Consider the following 13,601-nt stretch of genomic DNA (forward strand, 5'->3'; position numbering starts at 1 on the left):
TAAACGTACGATCCACAACCATTTGCTGTTCGGTTGTAGAAAAAGGAGCGGTGCTAACTGTAACTCCGAAAGATATCCTAATTCGAAAATTGAAATGACTCACAGTAAAATTAAATGCTCGGACTTAACGATCTCACCTTTCTATCGCACGCGCGTCCCACTGCGGAGGAGTTCATCTTGGGACAAGGAGGTGAAGCGGAAAGGGAGTTGCAAGAAGTCACACAGAGACGTGTAGATTAAACGAAAAATATTTAATCTCGCGATACGTTTAGGTACTGGCCGCTCGTGCTTCACCGCTTACACACTATTATGTACAAAATGATGAGAAAGAAGGGAAGAATGAAAGTTAAAAAAAAGAAGAACACCGAGAAACGTTCGTCTTTTACGCCAGCCGAGAGGTCGTACACCAAGCGGAAGCATAGAAGCGATATTCTGATTCGCAGACGACTCCCCCCCCCCCCCTATCCGCCCGTCCCTCCCGTTTAACTTATTTACAAGATGTACGTTTGCTTTATACATAGACGTGACGTCACTTCTCTTCTCGGTCGTTTTATTTACTGGCCTTCTCGTCGTGGCAGGGTCGCGGATACGCGAGGAGCGCGTTTCCCAGCGTCTCTACCTTCTCCGCGCCCGGACGCTCCGATGTTCAACAGAGATGGGAACACAGGCGACTGCTCGAAGGGTCGCGACGTAGCTGCACAGATCCTACGCGGTCCGCTCGTAGTATACATACGTACATACACGATATAGAATATTTATATAAATATATTATATTAAGGCACTCCACTACTGGCCATTATATCCACGACTCTCGGTTCTCTTTATACAGAAGACTATGCTATTCAGAACGCATCCGCGCGTAGAACTCGCGACTACCCCTGCGACGAACGGGGGTAAGAGACGATGGAACCAATTGGTGTCAGCGATTCGATCAGACCGTTCGGGTTCTAGCCACTACCGTAATAAATTAATCGGGCGACAGCTATGTACAGATTTGAACACAGTTTCGTGGCGGCGTCGATCGTTACCCCCGCAAGGATCACCTCCTCGCGCCCTCTCTCGCCACGCGAATGATCGCTTCGACGACCCTCGAGCGTGTTCCACTCGCTCCGGTCTGTCTCCGTTCCTCCAACCTTGCGCGCGCAGGGAGCCGACCACCGTCGCGTTTCACACTCCAACCGTCGGTTCCCTCGAGTTCACCAGCTCAACCCTTGCGCGAAGGACTCTGTGGCACCCACTGGTGCGCAAGAACTCGGGACCAGCCCGTCGTGGGCCTGCCATGCTGCCAGGGGCCTCACAATGACAGCGGTAACTCCGCTGGCCTCTTCACTCCCAGCGTCAGGTCCAGCGGCTTGCTCTTCGTGGTGGCCTCCTCCTTCGCGGGGCTGTCGCGGTCGCGCTCGTTCTCGATCGTCCTGTTGTCCTCCTCCGATGACTGACTGGGCCGCGGCGAGCTTCTGCTCGATCGCACGCTAAGATCGATAGGTTCGTCCTGCTCCACGGCTAGGCCACCTGGACTGGGGCTGACCAGCAACAGATCACCGCCCCTGGGCGAGTGCTGGGACGTGGCTGGCGTGACCAAGCCGGGTGGAGGGTACACCAGACCCAGGCCCTGATGCGGGTGATAGCCTGTCGTCAGGGTGACCGTGGCGTTGATCTTCCTGGGAGGGAACTCGCGCTCGGACAGAGTAGGAGACGCGGCGCTAGCCTTGAAGTAGCTCAACGCCGAGTTACTCCTCGACTCGGTGTCCTGGCCGTCGCCGCCGTCCACTGACGACGCGCCGCTGTCGCTGGGGGTGTCCGCTGCCCTCTTGTACGTCGGCAGGAACGGTCGGAACACGTCTGACGGGCTGGACGGCACGCAGACGGAGTCCTTCTGAGCGAAGTTCATGGGGAACATCGGGGAGCCTGGGTGCTGGTGTTGTTGCTGCTTGTAGAAAGGCGGCGGGGTGGTGTCCCTCGGTGGCGTGCCTGGAGGCTGCTGGGGGTTGCCGCTGTCCCGTTCGCGCTCCTTCTGCCACGCCAGCAGGCGCAGCTGATTCTGAAGCGCCACGTCGTCGGGGTGCGGAGACTTGTTGCCCCTGTCGCGCTCCTGCTTCATCATGGCCACGTGCAGCAAATGCGACTGAAGGGCCAGGTCCTCCTGACTAGGCGAGGCGCGGTCCTTCGCGTCCTTGTACATCCCGCTTCCCTGCTGGACTTGTGGCTGGGGCAGGAACGCTGGTAGAAAGCCTGGTCCGAAAGGCGACCCTGCGCCCGGCGTCACGGTCACGGTCTGGCCGCCGTTCGTCTGCTCCTGCAGCAGGCAGTGAATCTTGAACCAATTCGATCGACGGCCGTACCGGGAGCCCGACTTGGACATCCCGACTATCAGGCACTTGCGCAGCCGGCACGCTTTGCACGCGGTGCGGTTCTTTTTGTTGATCACGCACACTCCACCGTTCTTGCACTCGGATATGCTGCCCAGGTTGTTGTAGGTCCGGCCGAAGAAAGACTGTAAACAGCAGAAAACGGAGTGGTGAGTTACGTAAACCGATCGCGATGGAATCGGTGCTGTTAGCGTCAGAGGCCAGGAATTCGATGTTGTAGGTAGGTGTCAAGGAGATTCTTTTTCGCGTTTCGCGTCTTTTTTCTCTCCGCGGTGATTTAATGGCTGTAGGCACTTGGAAACGATCGGTGAATATTATTCTACAATCGGCCATGGATGAAACTTCCACCCCGGTGGTCCGATCGTTTAGCCCGAGATTTATCTCCTTGCTAGTCAAGCTTTTTACCGTACAATCGCGACTTTTAGCGAATAATTTCTCGCGGTTGCTTCTAATAGACTAACCGAGCGCGCCTCTGGGGAGCTGGGCTCCGTTTATGACACCTAGACGGCTTGTGTTCAGTCGTTGCAACCGGTACTGCACGATGAAACGGTGTCTGAGTGATTTTAATAGCGTCGTCCTTATTCCAGTTGATTGGGGAAGTTGCAGACTTATTAGGTATTGACAAGTTTCATTACCGTTTCATAATCAAGATTGCGCACAAGCGCGTACAGTGATAATTTCAGTTCTATTACTTGCTTAATAGTCGAGTATCCATCCGCGCCTAGTTAGCCTAAGAAAGTCTCCAAGAAATTTAATAATTACCCTACAGCATCCACTCGTGCCAAGTATTCTGCTAATGGAACAAACTCTGAGGATACGATGATTACCATTTTCGCGAGGGATCAAGTGTACGCTTGAGAAAGGAGCTTCATCAGAAGTAGATCTCTCGACGATAAGAAATTTGCCCAGAAAAGGCAAGCCATCCTGGTGACTTCCTTACAGGACTAACTGGCAGAGCTGGCAAAGTTGTAACAAATAGACACGTGTTGAACCGCCCAGAAACGTTCTTTTCAACGAAGGTTCCGCCAGACGCATTTGGCACGAAGGGTCGTCCACTCCATACAAAGAATCCGCGCAGGTCACGCGCTCTCCGACGAATTAAACGTCAGGATTTAATGTCACGCGCGTCACGAGAATTAGCATGCCTCTGCCTAGGAAGGCTGGCCGAACAACAGCGTGGGGGTGGCAGGGTGGAGCAGGAGATGTAGAGCGTACACGTTGGCGTGGCTGGCTCGTAAAGTTAAACGCCTGTCGGCCGACAATAAAACTGCCTCGGAGAATCCTGCCTCGAAAATGCCTGGGCGCATCGGGCACTAATTTACGGCGCGCCTCTCCTGTGTCTTTGGGCGACCATTTCGCGTTTTCGAGGAACTTATAAAACACTACTTCTTTGCTCGAATAAGAAATACTTTGGAACACCTCAGATTCTAACATATCAACCAATACATTGCAGTTCTTTCACTAACATTAGAAATGATCAGAAGCGGATAGATGAAACGTGAAATTTCAATTTAAAAGAGTTGAGACAATTTTAAACTTAAATCAATATGCCAACTCACATATGAGTTATTGCTAATTTGGTACATCAAAGGAGTCAAATGTTTTTAAAATTGTCTCCAGCCTCTGCGTTTAAAGACCCCCGGTCAAAACAGTGTAAAAAGAAGAATGGCCCTTCCTATGAAATTATGTTTAAAATTTATTCGCATATTAAGCGGATAGGCATAGGTGTAGGTTGCCTCCCCCCGAAATACGCGATCTACTTGGGCTATGTACAAATCCGCCCTTGGAAAAGATACCTAATTGAACTTCGTGTTAAAATTACTCGTCCAAATTTGGCTTGTAATCTTGAACCCAACACCGAAGCAACCGTCCGCGTTTTCTGCGGCCACGCTGTTGCAGCCTGCCATTTCCCGTCGGCAATTTGTCAAACTTTCCCGCGCCGCTTCACGATCACGGACAGGCGATTTTCCCCCGAGGTGGCGTTTTATATGGCGTTACAAATCGCCCCGAGATTCCGGGCATGCCGTCTGATTTGTGATAATCCCGGGCTGCCCATGACGGACTTGTGGCGGCCGGCCCTAAATGGCGAGCGTTTCAGCTCGCCCCGTAGATTTTCTGCTGATTCGTATATACGCCGTATGTACGTGATTTGCGACCGGCCGAGGACCGGCAAAAACTTGAAAAGCCGCGCGAACCACGCGCACGCACGGCCTGTTACGCAACCACGCGAATCCCGTTGTCCACCTTGTTTTCTGTCTACGGTCAAGATACGCGCAGCTGACCGTAGCAACGGCGACGCAATCCAGCGATTGTAAACATGCCTGTACGCCGCCCATCCCCTCGTAGGGTAAAGGCAGGTAATATGGAACGGCACGTAATATGGAACTTCGTCAAATTTCGATAAAAAAATAACGAACTCTTTAGACAATCGTGTATACTAAGTAGATCCCTAGACACGATAAACGACCATACTGACAACTGAGCATCAGTCGGGCATCCATCATTGAAAGAGAAACGTTTATATTTTTCGTGGGACGTAAAAGTTTCTGAAAAGTGCATCAAACAGTTAAATATTGTAGCGAAGGTATGTTACAAAGTATTACTTTGACATAATTTATCATTAAATATGTGTGTTCTTGATTATTCAACAATAGTTTACCAATAAATTTACTTTCTTCTTAGTATAATTCTTAATTATTTGTCGGAACATGTGTGTACGTAATATGGAACATACCGAGTAACATTGGTGAAGTTGATAATGACGATGACGACGATGATGCGGGATGCTTATTTTGCGATGGTAATTATAAAAATAATGACAATGAAAAGTAGACCCTATGTACTCGCTGCTTTCAGTGGGCACACGAAGGAAACCAGGAATAAATTCCAAAAATGATGTAAATATATTTATTTGTATCTTCTACTTAATAAATCTCCATTTTTAGTAAAAAAAAGTAAAGATTTTTTAGTTTTCTTTACAAATTACATAGGTGTTCCATATTAGAAACCATTTTTTCGAACGGCCGATTTTCACTCTTTTCAGTTTCTTTTTTTACTATAATTGCAAAACAAGTGGATTTTTTTACATTTCGTTATACAAATATGATTATGCATTAGTTCCTTCGTCTCCTCGTGCCAGTTTAATTAAAAAAAAAACAAATTCCCCACTTTTGACAAGCTTTTGAAATCAGATGTTCCATATTACCTGCCTTTACCCTATTTCTCCCAACCAGCGGATATCATCTTCCCAGCGATTCGAGCTGAAAGAAAAAGCGTCTGAAGCTACGCACGCTGCCACGAGGATCCCACTGTCTTCTATCAAAATATCAATCGCCGGAGTTTCTCCACAAAGCCATTCAGCTATCGAGAGGATTTAAAACACCCATTGCGATCCCGATCGCGAGGCACTTTCTAACGGAACCTCAGCGCGCAAAGGACCCGCGCTGCTCTTCCCCGCGGCATCCTCCAATAACGCGATATTCCGTATCCCGTGAAAGGTAACCGGGGAATACGCGTGCACACTAGATCATATCCGAGCTCGGACAATGAGCGTTTCGTAGGCGGAAGCGATCGGTACGGCCACCCGAGGCCGTGCTGGTTTTCGCGTGCACACACGGCACCGTAACCTCTTTCACACAGTCGCGGTGACAGCCAAGGATCATCTGGCGTACGGGAGCCGTCTCCACCGCGTCCGACGTCCCAGCGATCTGAGATCGCCGTCGCGAGATTGCCGTCTACGCGGGTACCGCTTCCATTCCGCGATCATTACCAGTTTGTCAACCTCACGGCGTTGTCCTCGGCGACATCGATTAATCAACGCCGCCGATGGCCATCGTTCCGCGCGGGACCCTTGAACGCACAGTTTCGCCTGCCGGGGCCGCTTAATAAACACGTATACACCTTCTGTCGGCCGAACCACCGAGCTATTCTAATCGGCCAGAAACGAGCGGCTTTCTCACGATCGCGTACACCGAAGGCCTGCACAGGTGACTCACGGACGCAACCGTGCGACGCCGCTCCAGCGCCGGAGGTCGGATAATCTCAGGGCATTATCGAGGCTGAAATGTGGGCCACGCGATCGATCCATCGCGGACACTTCCACGCGGATGAGTCGACGGTCCCATTTCGGGACGCGTACCGCTACGCGAGCTTTCGGCTTTCCGAACCGTTACCGAGCCGCCCACGTGTACCGCGCGGCAGCCGAAGAGAGGCTGAACGTTTCCGGTATGCAAAGTGAATTATGCTCGCTCCGAAATGGCCCTCTGGCTTCATTTTGCCGTCGAGGGACCCCCGGGCTGGGGTTTCAGAGACTTTCAGCCGGACGATACTGAAAATGCGATGTTATTCCAGTGTTAATGCTAGGACGGTGTCTTGAGGTTACTCGAGAAGCACTAGAGGCGCGTGGGAGTGAGCCGAGAATCGAAAGACACGGCGTGTTATGGAATCATTTCGCCGAGGAGTTGTAGAGCCTGCTCGTAAAGGATGGATGCAACGATTCTCGGTCAACGATTTAAGAGCGTCGATCAATTTCGCGAGTGGCATGGGCGCTCGGTCGCCGAACACGGGCAACGTTCCCTCGATCCGGCGTCGGGAATGCGATTGGCACGGCGTTTGCTAAGTCGATCGCTCGCGCTGCGGGAACAATTTCCTCGTGCGCGGGGCGAGTGAGGGAGAGAGGAAGAAAAAAACACGGGCACGCCGATAGTTTCCCGCACGTGACGAGAATCCAAGCAGCGAGCAATCGGCAAGCTATTTCAAGCAGAACTGGAACCGGCGATGGCGAATGGTCGAGCCGGAGTCTACGCGTGGAATTCGAGTTCCAGGAACTCGGTGTCGACGGGCAGATTCGTTGGCCGACGGTTCCGCGAAGCGTCGCGTCCTTTATCCGCGCGACGACGGCTAATTGCGCTTGCAAACACGACTTTCGCGGCCGGCAGACGTCCGCGGATGTCGTCGCGAGTTAACGCGATTAGGTTAACGCCTCGAGGTTGAAGTAATTTTCACCCGCGACAATCGACAGTCGCGAGGATGCTCGATTTTGCGCGCGTGGAACAATGGAGCTGGACCCGGGATTGCAATTTTCTATGCGTTGTGAAATTTCTCGTGTGCGATTTGCCGCGTGGAATCGGATGAAGAACGTGCTAGACGAGAGATTTTAATTAGATGACTGTGGATTCAAATAATTAGCGGGTACGTGGGTACTAGGGAAGACTTAGAGGGCCTACCTGGACGGGCCATTTCGCATTCCCACGTCCTTAATATAGATTCTTAATGCAGAGGAACGAAGCGAGAGGCTCATGGGACAAGGACGCGAAAGGCGAATGAAAAGGATGAGGATACAGAGAGGATGGAAACATGGAAGGAGGCCAGGCGTTCAGAAGAGACGAAAACGGGCAGATAAAGGCTGCGCCCACCCGTGAGGACGACGAGGAGGTCGCCATACAGCGGTACTCTGCGCGCGACAGAGAAAACTGTCTCACCTGCACAGGTGTCTCGGCGATTGTAAAGGAACGGTGCGCAGAGAGGGACGGAGGAACCGATTTTTTAGCTGGGTTTTTGACGCACGAAGCGAGCTGCGTGAAAAGCAGCGTTCTCTTTTGACGAGACAAGGCAATGAGTCAGTGACTCTCAGACGGTCCTCGAAAGAGACGGTATTCGATCTTGGAGAAGCTGCTACTAATTCTAATTACTTCGAGAGGTACTTTTGGTACCGTGAACGAGCATACAAAGCTATAGGTACATTTCTTATACTTATTTAAAGTTTTGTTGCATCTCGCAAAAAGAAAAACGCTAAAACTTTAAGGGCTGACCTTACTCTCCCAGAATAAATTTCCGTAGAAAAAGAAGATTGTCTCGTTAAAATCAGAGTCTTGGGGTTAGGAAATTTCGCTCGCGAGCAAAATCGGAACGCAGCGTCCGAGACCGTCGCGGTCGGTTCAAAAATCAGACCGACGACACTCGTACGACCAGTGGCGAGACCGCAAGACCGGTCATCGATGCGTCAACCGTCGTTAACCGCCAATTTGCCCGCCTCTGGCCCCGAGGAACGCGTGACTTCGGCGCAGCAGCGTGACCCTGATACGCGCTCGCGATACAGGCCCCATCGACCAGCGCGCTGTTCCGCGGAACGCGCGTCATCCTCGCTCCAACGTATCCCCGTGGCCTGCTCTCCGTGTTTCCTTCCTCCGATGACTTTCCCAGAGGGGATGACTCGACGCCTCGCACCAGATCTGGATCCCGTGCCCTGGCACCGCGTGGTACCATCTGCTCATCGCCGCGCATTTAATAATTACCCAGGCCGGTCTCGGTGACGTACGCCCGCCTCTACACGCGGCGGACCATTTTCCGCGGAAGGTGGGAATCGCTAACCAGTCGTTCCACGTAACGACTTACCTATCTAGATCTCCGCGTCTATTTACAGGCTTTAGCTGCCAGGCGTGAACAGCACGTTCCAGTCTCGAGATTTTACTCCGTTTCTCGATCGCGGCCGCGCATGACTGGCCACGCGGTATGATCGACATTTAGCCAATTGATTCCTCGCCGCCGGGTCTCCCTTTTCCGCGTGCGCCAGGCTTTTCGCCTCGCCGCATAGCGGGGGAAATTTCACGACGTTATGGCCGAAACCACAAAAATAAATTTTTCAGTTCGACAAAAAAAAGGGTAAATGTCAGCTGAAGAACTAATATGAGTATCAAATGCCACATAATTTAGATTCTCATATATTAGAACGTAAAAGTGGCGAATTTTATATATTAAAAATAAGTTTTCAGGTTTCGACCACGAAAATGGATATAGTTCTTCAATTGACATTTGTATTAAATTTGTAAAATTCAAAAATTTCATTTCTGTAGTTTTGGCCATAAAATCGCAAAGTTTCCCCACTGTGCGCCGGCTCGTCGAGTGAACTAGCCGGAGGAGATTGTCACCTTTCGAAACGGATCGGGGGGAAGTTTTCCACGATTCGGACTGTGGGATCGGGTTCAGCGTGCGGAGGATTTTTGGCCGGGATCCAATGCGTTTCTGCTGAAACGGGATCGCTGAAAACCGATGGACAGCCTGACGTCATGCTGGCCGACGAAGACCTTGGCTGATGCCGCGCGCTCTGAATGCTGAGCGCGGTCTGCCACTCTCGTTTTCGTTTCGAGTAGCTAGACGGTGCGTTACCTCCTGTTTTCGTAGATCGATCGCAGCGATCGAGGGAATACAGAGTTACCACTCGACGAGGCTTGGTGGGGAATAAAGAGACTCGCTGTCGACGAGGAAACAACTCGCGGGGAGGATCGAGGGCGGTTCTAGCGCGTTTATGGCGGTCTCGAAGTGTCACAGAGATTTTAGTGCCCCGTCAGGAGACATCGACGCGGTTTAACGCACTTTTATGACGCGAAACGCTCGCGCGTCGTACGGTACAGCGGCGATTGAATTGCAGATCGCGCGGTGACAATTCCTAACTGCAGGAACAATGAACGACGGTCATTGTATGCTGATTCCCTCCATCGCGATTTTGTAAGTTCGTTTCTCCAGCGCTACGTGCGAGGAAATGAAGCTTAGGGGCCGCCGTGAAATCGATTTTCGCTTCGGTTTCAGCTTTCTTTAGAAATGCCGCGGCTTTGCTCTAACATCCATTAGAAACTTGAGAAATCGAACGGTCAGAATTTCCAATGTCTATACTCCAAAGCTGCTTCGATCAACAAAAAGTACTCTCACGCTCCTCTGTACACGTTCCCTCGTCCTATTCCTTTATCCTGCCCAATAAAATGTCCCCGGGAACGTGGAGGATCCTCGGGGAGCGTATTCGCGTGGCTCGCAGCGTCGTCGTCTAAACGCTCTCCATCAGGAAGTCATCGATCTTCCCACGGCGAGACGAGCCCGTGTTTCAGCCGCCGTCTCTCGCAAGCTCTCGCGTCCCCCGTTCGGGCCCCGCGCTTTATGGTCGCGGCCAAGATCGTACGTCACGGACTTTTCCGCCGGCCGGATATGGCCGCGGGGAATTTGTCTGCGCGCGAGCGATTTGCTTACATTAGCCGGGCTCGATCCGAGGGAAGTCGAACGCGACGACGAACTACGTGTTCCGCTGGATCTGCCGTCGGATAGCCCAGCATGCCGGGGATTGATGCACGGTCCCGCGGGAAGATAGAAGAGTCCGGCGACGAGCGCATTGTAGCGAGGTGCGCCGCGGCTTGCCCGCTCTGGAAAGGGGCATAGCCGCTTGCGTGGTCGGTGCCCGCGAGAAAAGCACGGGACAAGAAGAAACCGGCGTACCGATCGTCGGATACCGAAGAATTATTCGCCGTGCCGAGGAAACGATGCGCCGCGAACGAGAGACGAGCGTCCGATGGAAAAGTTATGGTCGAGGCGATTCACGCGAGAGTGCGTTTCACTCCCGTCCCGTTTCCCCCGGCGGGTGCAATCGATCGGTCGAATCTGTGCCCCCGCTGAGACGCGGGTCGGATCGTACTCGATCGCGGCATCCCGAGTTTCACCGGCGCGGATTTCGTGGGCCAGTGCGCGCTGGCGCAGCCGCTGGAAAAGTCTCCTCTCCCCGAAAAGGGTAAGAGAGAGAGTTCTGGGAGGATCGGCCGCGCACGAGGAGCGTGATCGATCGCGCAGGACCGGTGATTTATCCGTTGCGTGCGCGCGCGGGAAAATGTCTTGCGTCTCTCGCGTGGATGTCGCGGCGCAAAGGCCGCGCATACCATTATCCGCCGGCGATCCGCGAGATGGATTTAATTGCTCGATCATATTCAGACACAGGGAGGGAGGGCAGGAGGCACCGAGGAAAATGTCGAACGATCGACGGAGCCGGGCTTTCGCAAGACGGCCGATAAATTGTTCGGCTTCGGCGACTGCCACCGATTGTTTATCGAATCGCTACCGTGCCGTTGCTTAATCGAGGCGTAATCTGCGATCGTTCTCTCTGCCTACGTTCTCCATTATGTCCCCGGGGCAAAGAGCCTCCATATCGAATTTCGCGCCGCGAGGCAGAGCCAGCTGGGAGAGGGGACAGGAAACGATCGCGTTGCTCCTTTTCGTCCTAACAAATGGATGGAACTGTCGTTGCTAATAAAAAGCAACGAGAAGACGAATGTAGCAGATAAACGTAGCGGCGTACCGGCGCGGTGGAACGCTAATTTTCGAGGATCGGTGGATGCGGAGAGCCGGCGATAACGTGTCGCGATACGCGCAACCAATCTCGCGGGAAGACAATACGGTGTTTCCTCGTTACACGAGACGCTGGCGCACGAGGTACGAGCTTACTCAATCCGAAAGATCATCCTCGATGCACGCCACCGTCGCATGCAGCGTCTATGGGAGACGACGGGGGTCACGTGAATCCGATTCATCGGTGATAATCGTTCGACGAACGCTTTCCACGGTTGCCTCGCGTTCGATATTTCATCCGCGGCCGGTTCGCGTGACTAACAGCCCCGGCCACCTCGTTTGCGAACCAGGAACGACGATTGTCTCGCGGACAGACAGATTTAGCAGACAACGGGTCGCCGCCAACGTAGACGCAACCCCGACGCGCTTATTTACGAGGCTGCGAAACGCCGGACGACTCGCCTCTTTCGCTCGCTTCCGGTGAAAGCTGGATTTTGGATCTCCAACTTATGCTCGAGGTGACCGTTCCGGGTACCACTAACAGGTCGTTGCATTCAGGAAAGAAAATAAGGCAGGTATGCAGCTTTTAATAAGCCCCATCTTGCGCTGAAGCATTCTTCACCCGTCTCTGCCGAAAGTCATCCGACGACACGTCTCCAAGCGACGAGGACACGTAGAGCAGCGTTCAGGTGCCACTCACTCGGCAAGACCACTCGACCATCCAAAGATCCCCGGAGTTTGCTCAGGAAATTATCAAGGAATCTTACAGATGTTTAATCAAAGAAATCAGCATAAAGAAGCAGCTCGGGAGGCCAAAGTTTCGCGTGTCGATGTCATGTCGACAGAATCGCTATGCAAATGCGGCCATGAGGCACGCAATCGCCCGGGCGAAACGTATTCACGGAGCGGCCAAAAACTTGGAACGATTTCACGCGCAACTCATTATACGCCGCTTCAACAGCTGGGCCGTCGTTTTCGTCGCTTTTTCTTTTAAAACGCCGCCAGTTTCTTCATTCAGAGGAGGTCTTCGCGAGTCCTTTTCCCCGCGAATTGGATCCGGTCGAAGGGGTTTCCAAGAGCGAACCGCTTCGGGGGGGAATTCGCTGGTTGCGTCAATATCGGTGTCTCCGTTTGCGCAAGCTCGATCGTTCTGAAAAGATCGGCCGCGGACGTGAGCGTGGACGTCGCGGTGCCGATGCCGGTTGCGCAGGGCGACGGGGAACCACCGAGAGGCATCCCCTGAATGCTAAAGGCGATCCTCAAGGGCGCGACCACTGTGGTAACAGATCCACGATCACTCGGGCGTGAACTGGGCCACTGGACGACTCCTTTCATCGAGGCTTCGTCTTTCGAGACTTGCTACATCTAACCAGTGAAGTAATTAGTATGAAAGTGGCGTGTAATTCTGATGTATGGAATGGTAACGACTGGACGCAGCTTGAATTATATTATAAATATTAGAATTTCGAGGCGGGGATCCGAGAGGCAGGCTCGCACCGCGTCGTCGCATCGATAGATCGCGATTTATTCGCTCGTAAAAGGAGCGTAAAGTGGACGTCGCTGCGATTTGGCCCACATCGTGCTAGGAGCAAGGTGCTGAACGTCGCCCGTTTCCCCATAAATCCCCGGTTTATACGAGCGTGGCGGTGGCGGTTCGCGGTTTCCTCCCTGTGTGTCACGTTTTACGCGCGCCGAGGTCAGGCACCGTCGAGGTTAGGCGCCATTTCCGGTGGGAACCACCGTTGGTTCTTGAACTGCGCTAGATGCTCGTACCAGAAGGTGTCGAAAAATTATTTATCAATTTGCAATTTGAGGGTTTGACTTCAAGATTTAGACGTTCACTGTATAAACACCACAAATACAGGAGGAGTTCCCGATGGTACCCAAAGTTGACGCTTAGGTGCACCGAAGGTCCACCTCTGCCAAGCGAAACCCTGCTCCTCAGAGAGATCAGCGCGGTTTGTTCGTCCCATGACATCCGGCACAGACGAACGCTTTTATCGCAGGGATCTATTTGCAGCGGCGGTATTTAAATGGCTGGCAATTAGGCGACGTAATAGCGGCAGTTAAGTTAAGTCGAAGTCGCCAACCGAATCGCCTCGTACAACGTTGGCCGTAGAAAAGGATGCCGCG

General features: G+C 52.6%; 1 protein-coding gene across 5 annotated transcripts in view; it reads right to left on the bottom strand.

The window, feature by feature from the left end:
- Nucleotides 1–236: 236 nt before the first annotated feature.
- LOC143377655 (uncharacterized) overlaps nucleotides 237–13,601 on the bottom strand; it is a 90,545-nt gene continuing 77,180 nt past the window's right edge. For 4 of the 5 annotated variants that reach the window (XR_013087381.1, XR_013087379.1, XR_013087380.1 and 1 more), the window contains 2 exons: nucleotides 488–2,494; nucleotides 237–432 (listed from right to left, as the gene is read on the bottom strand). Coding sequence is in view for 1 of the 5 variants with exons in the window: in XM_076829201.1 (XP_076685316.1) it covers nucleotides 1,295–2,494 (1,200 nt within the window). In the remaining 4 variants the exon portion in view is untranslated. Of the gene's footprint in view, nucleotides 433–478; nucleotides 2,495–13,601 lie in introns of those variants that run through there. The other variant, XM_076829201.1, reaches the window with a different exon arrangement.

The sequence above is a fragment of the Andrena cerasifolii genome, chromosome 16 (assembly GCF_050908995.1).
Source record: "Andrena cerasifolii isolate SP2316 chromosome 16, iyAndCera1_principal, whole genome shotgun sequence".
NCBI classification, from domain to species: Eukaryota; Metazoa; Arthropoda; class Insecta; order Hymenoptera; family Andrenidae; genus Andrena; species Andrena cerasifolii.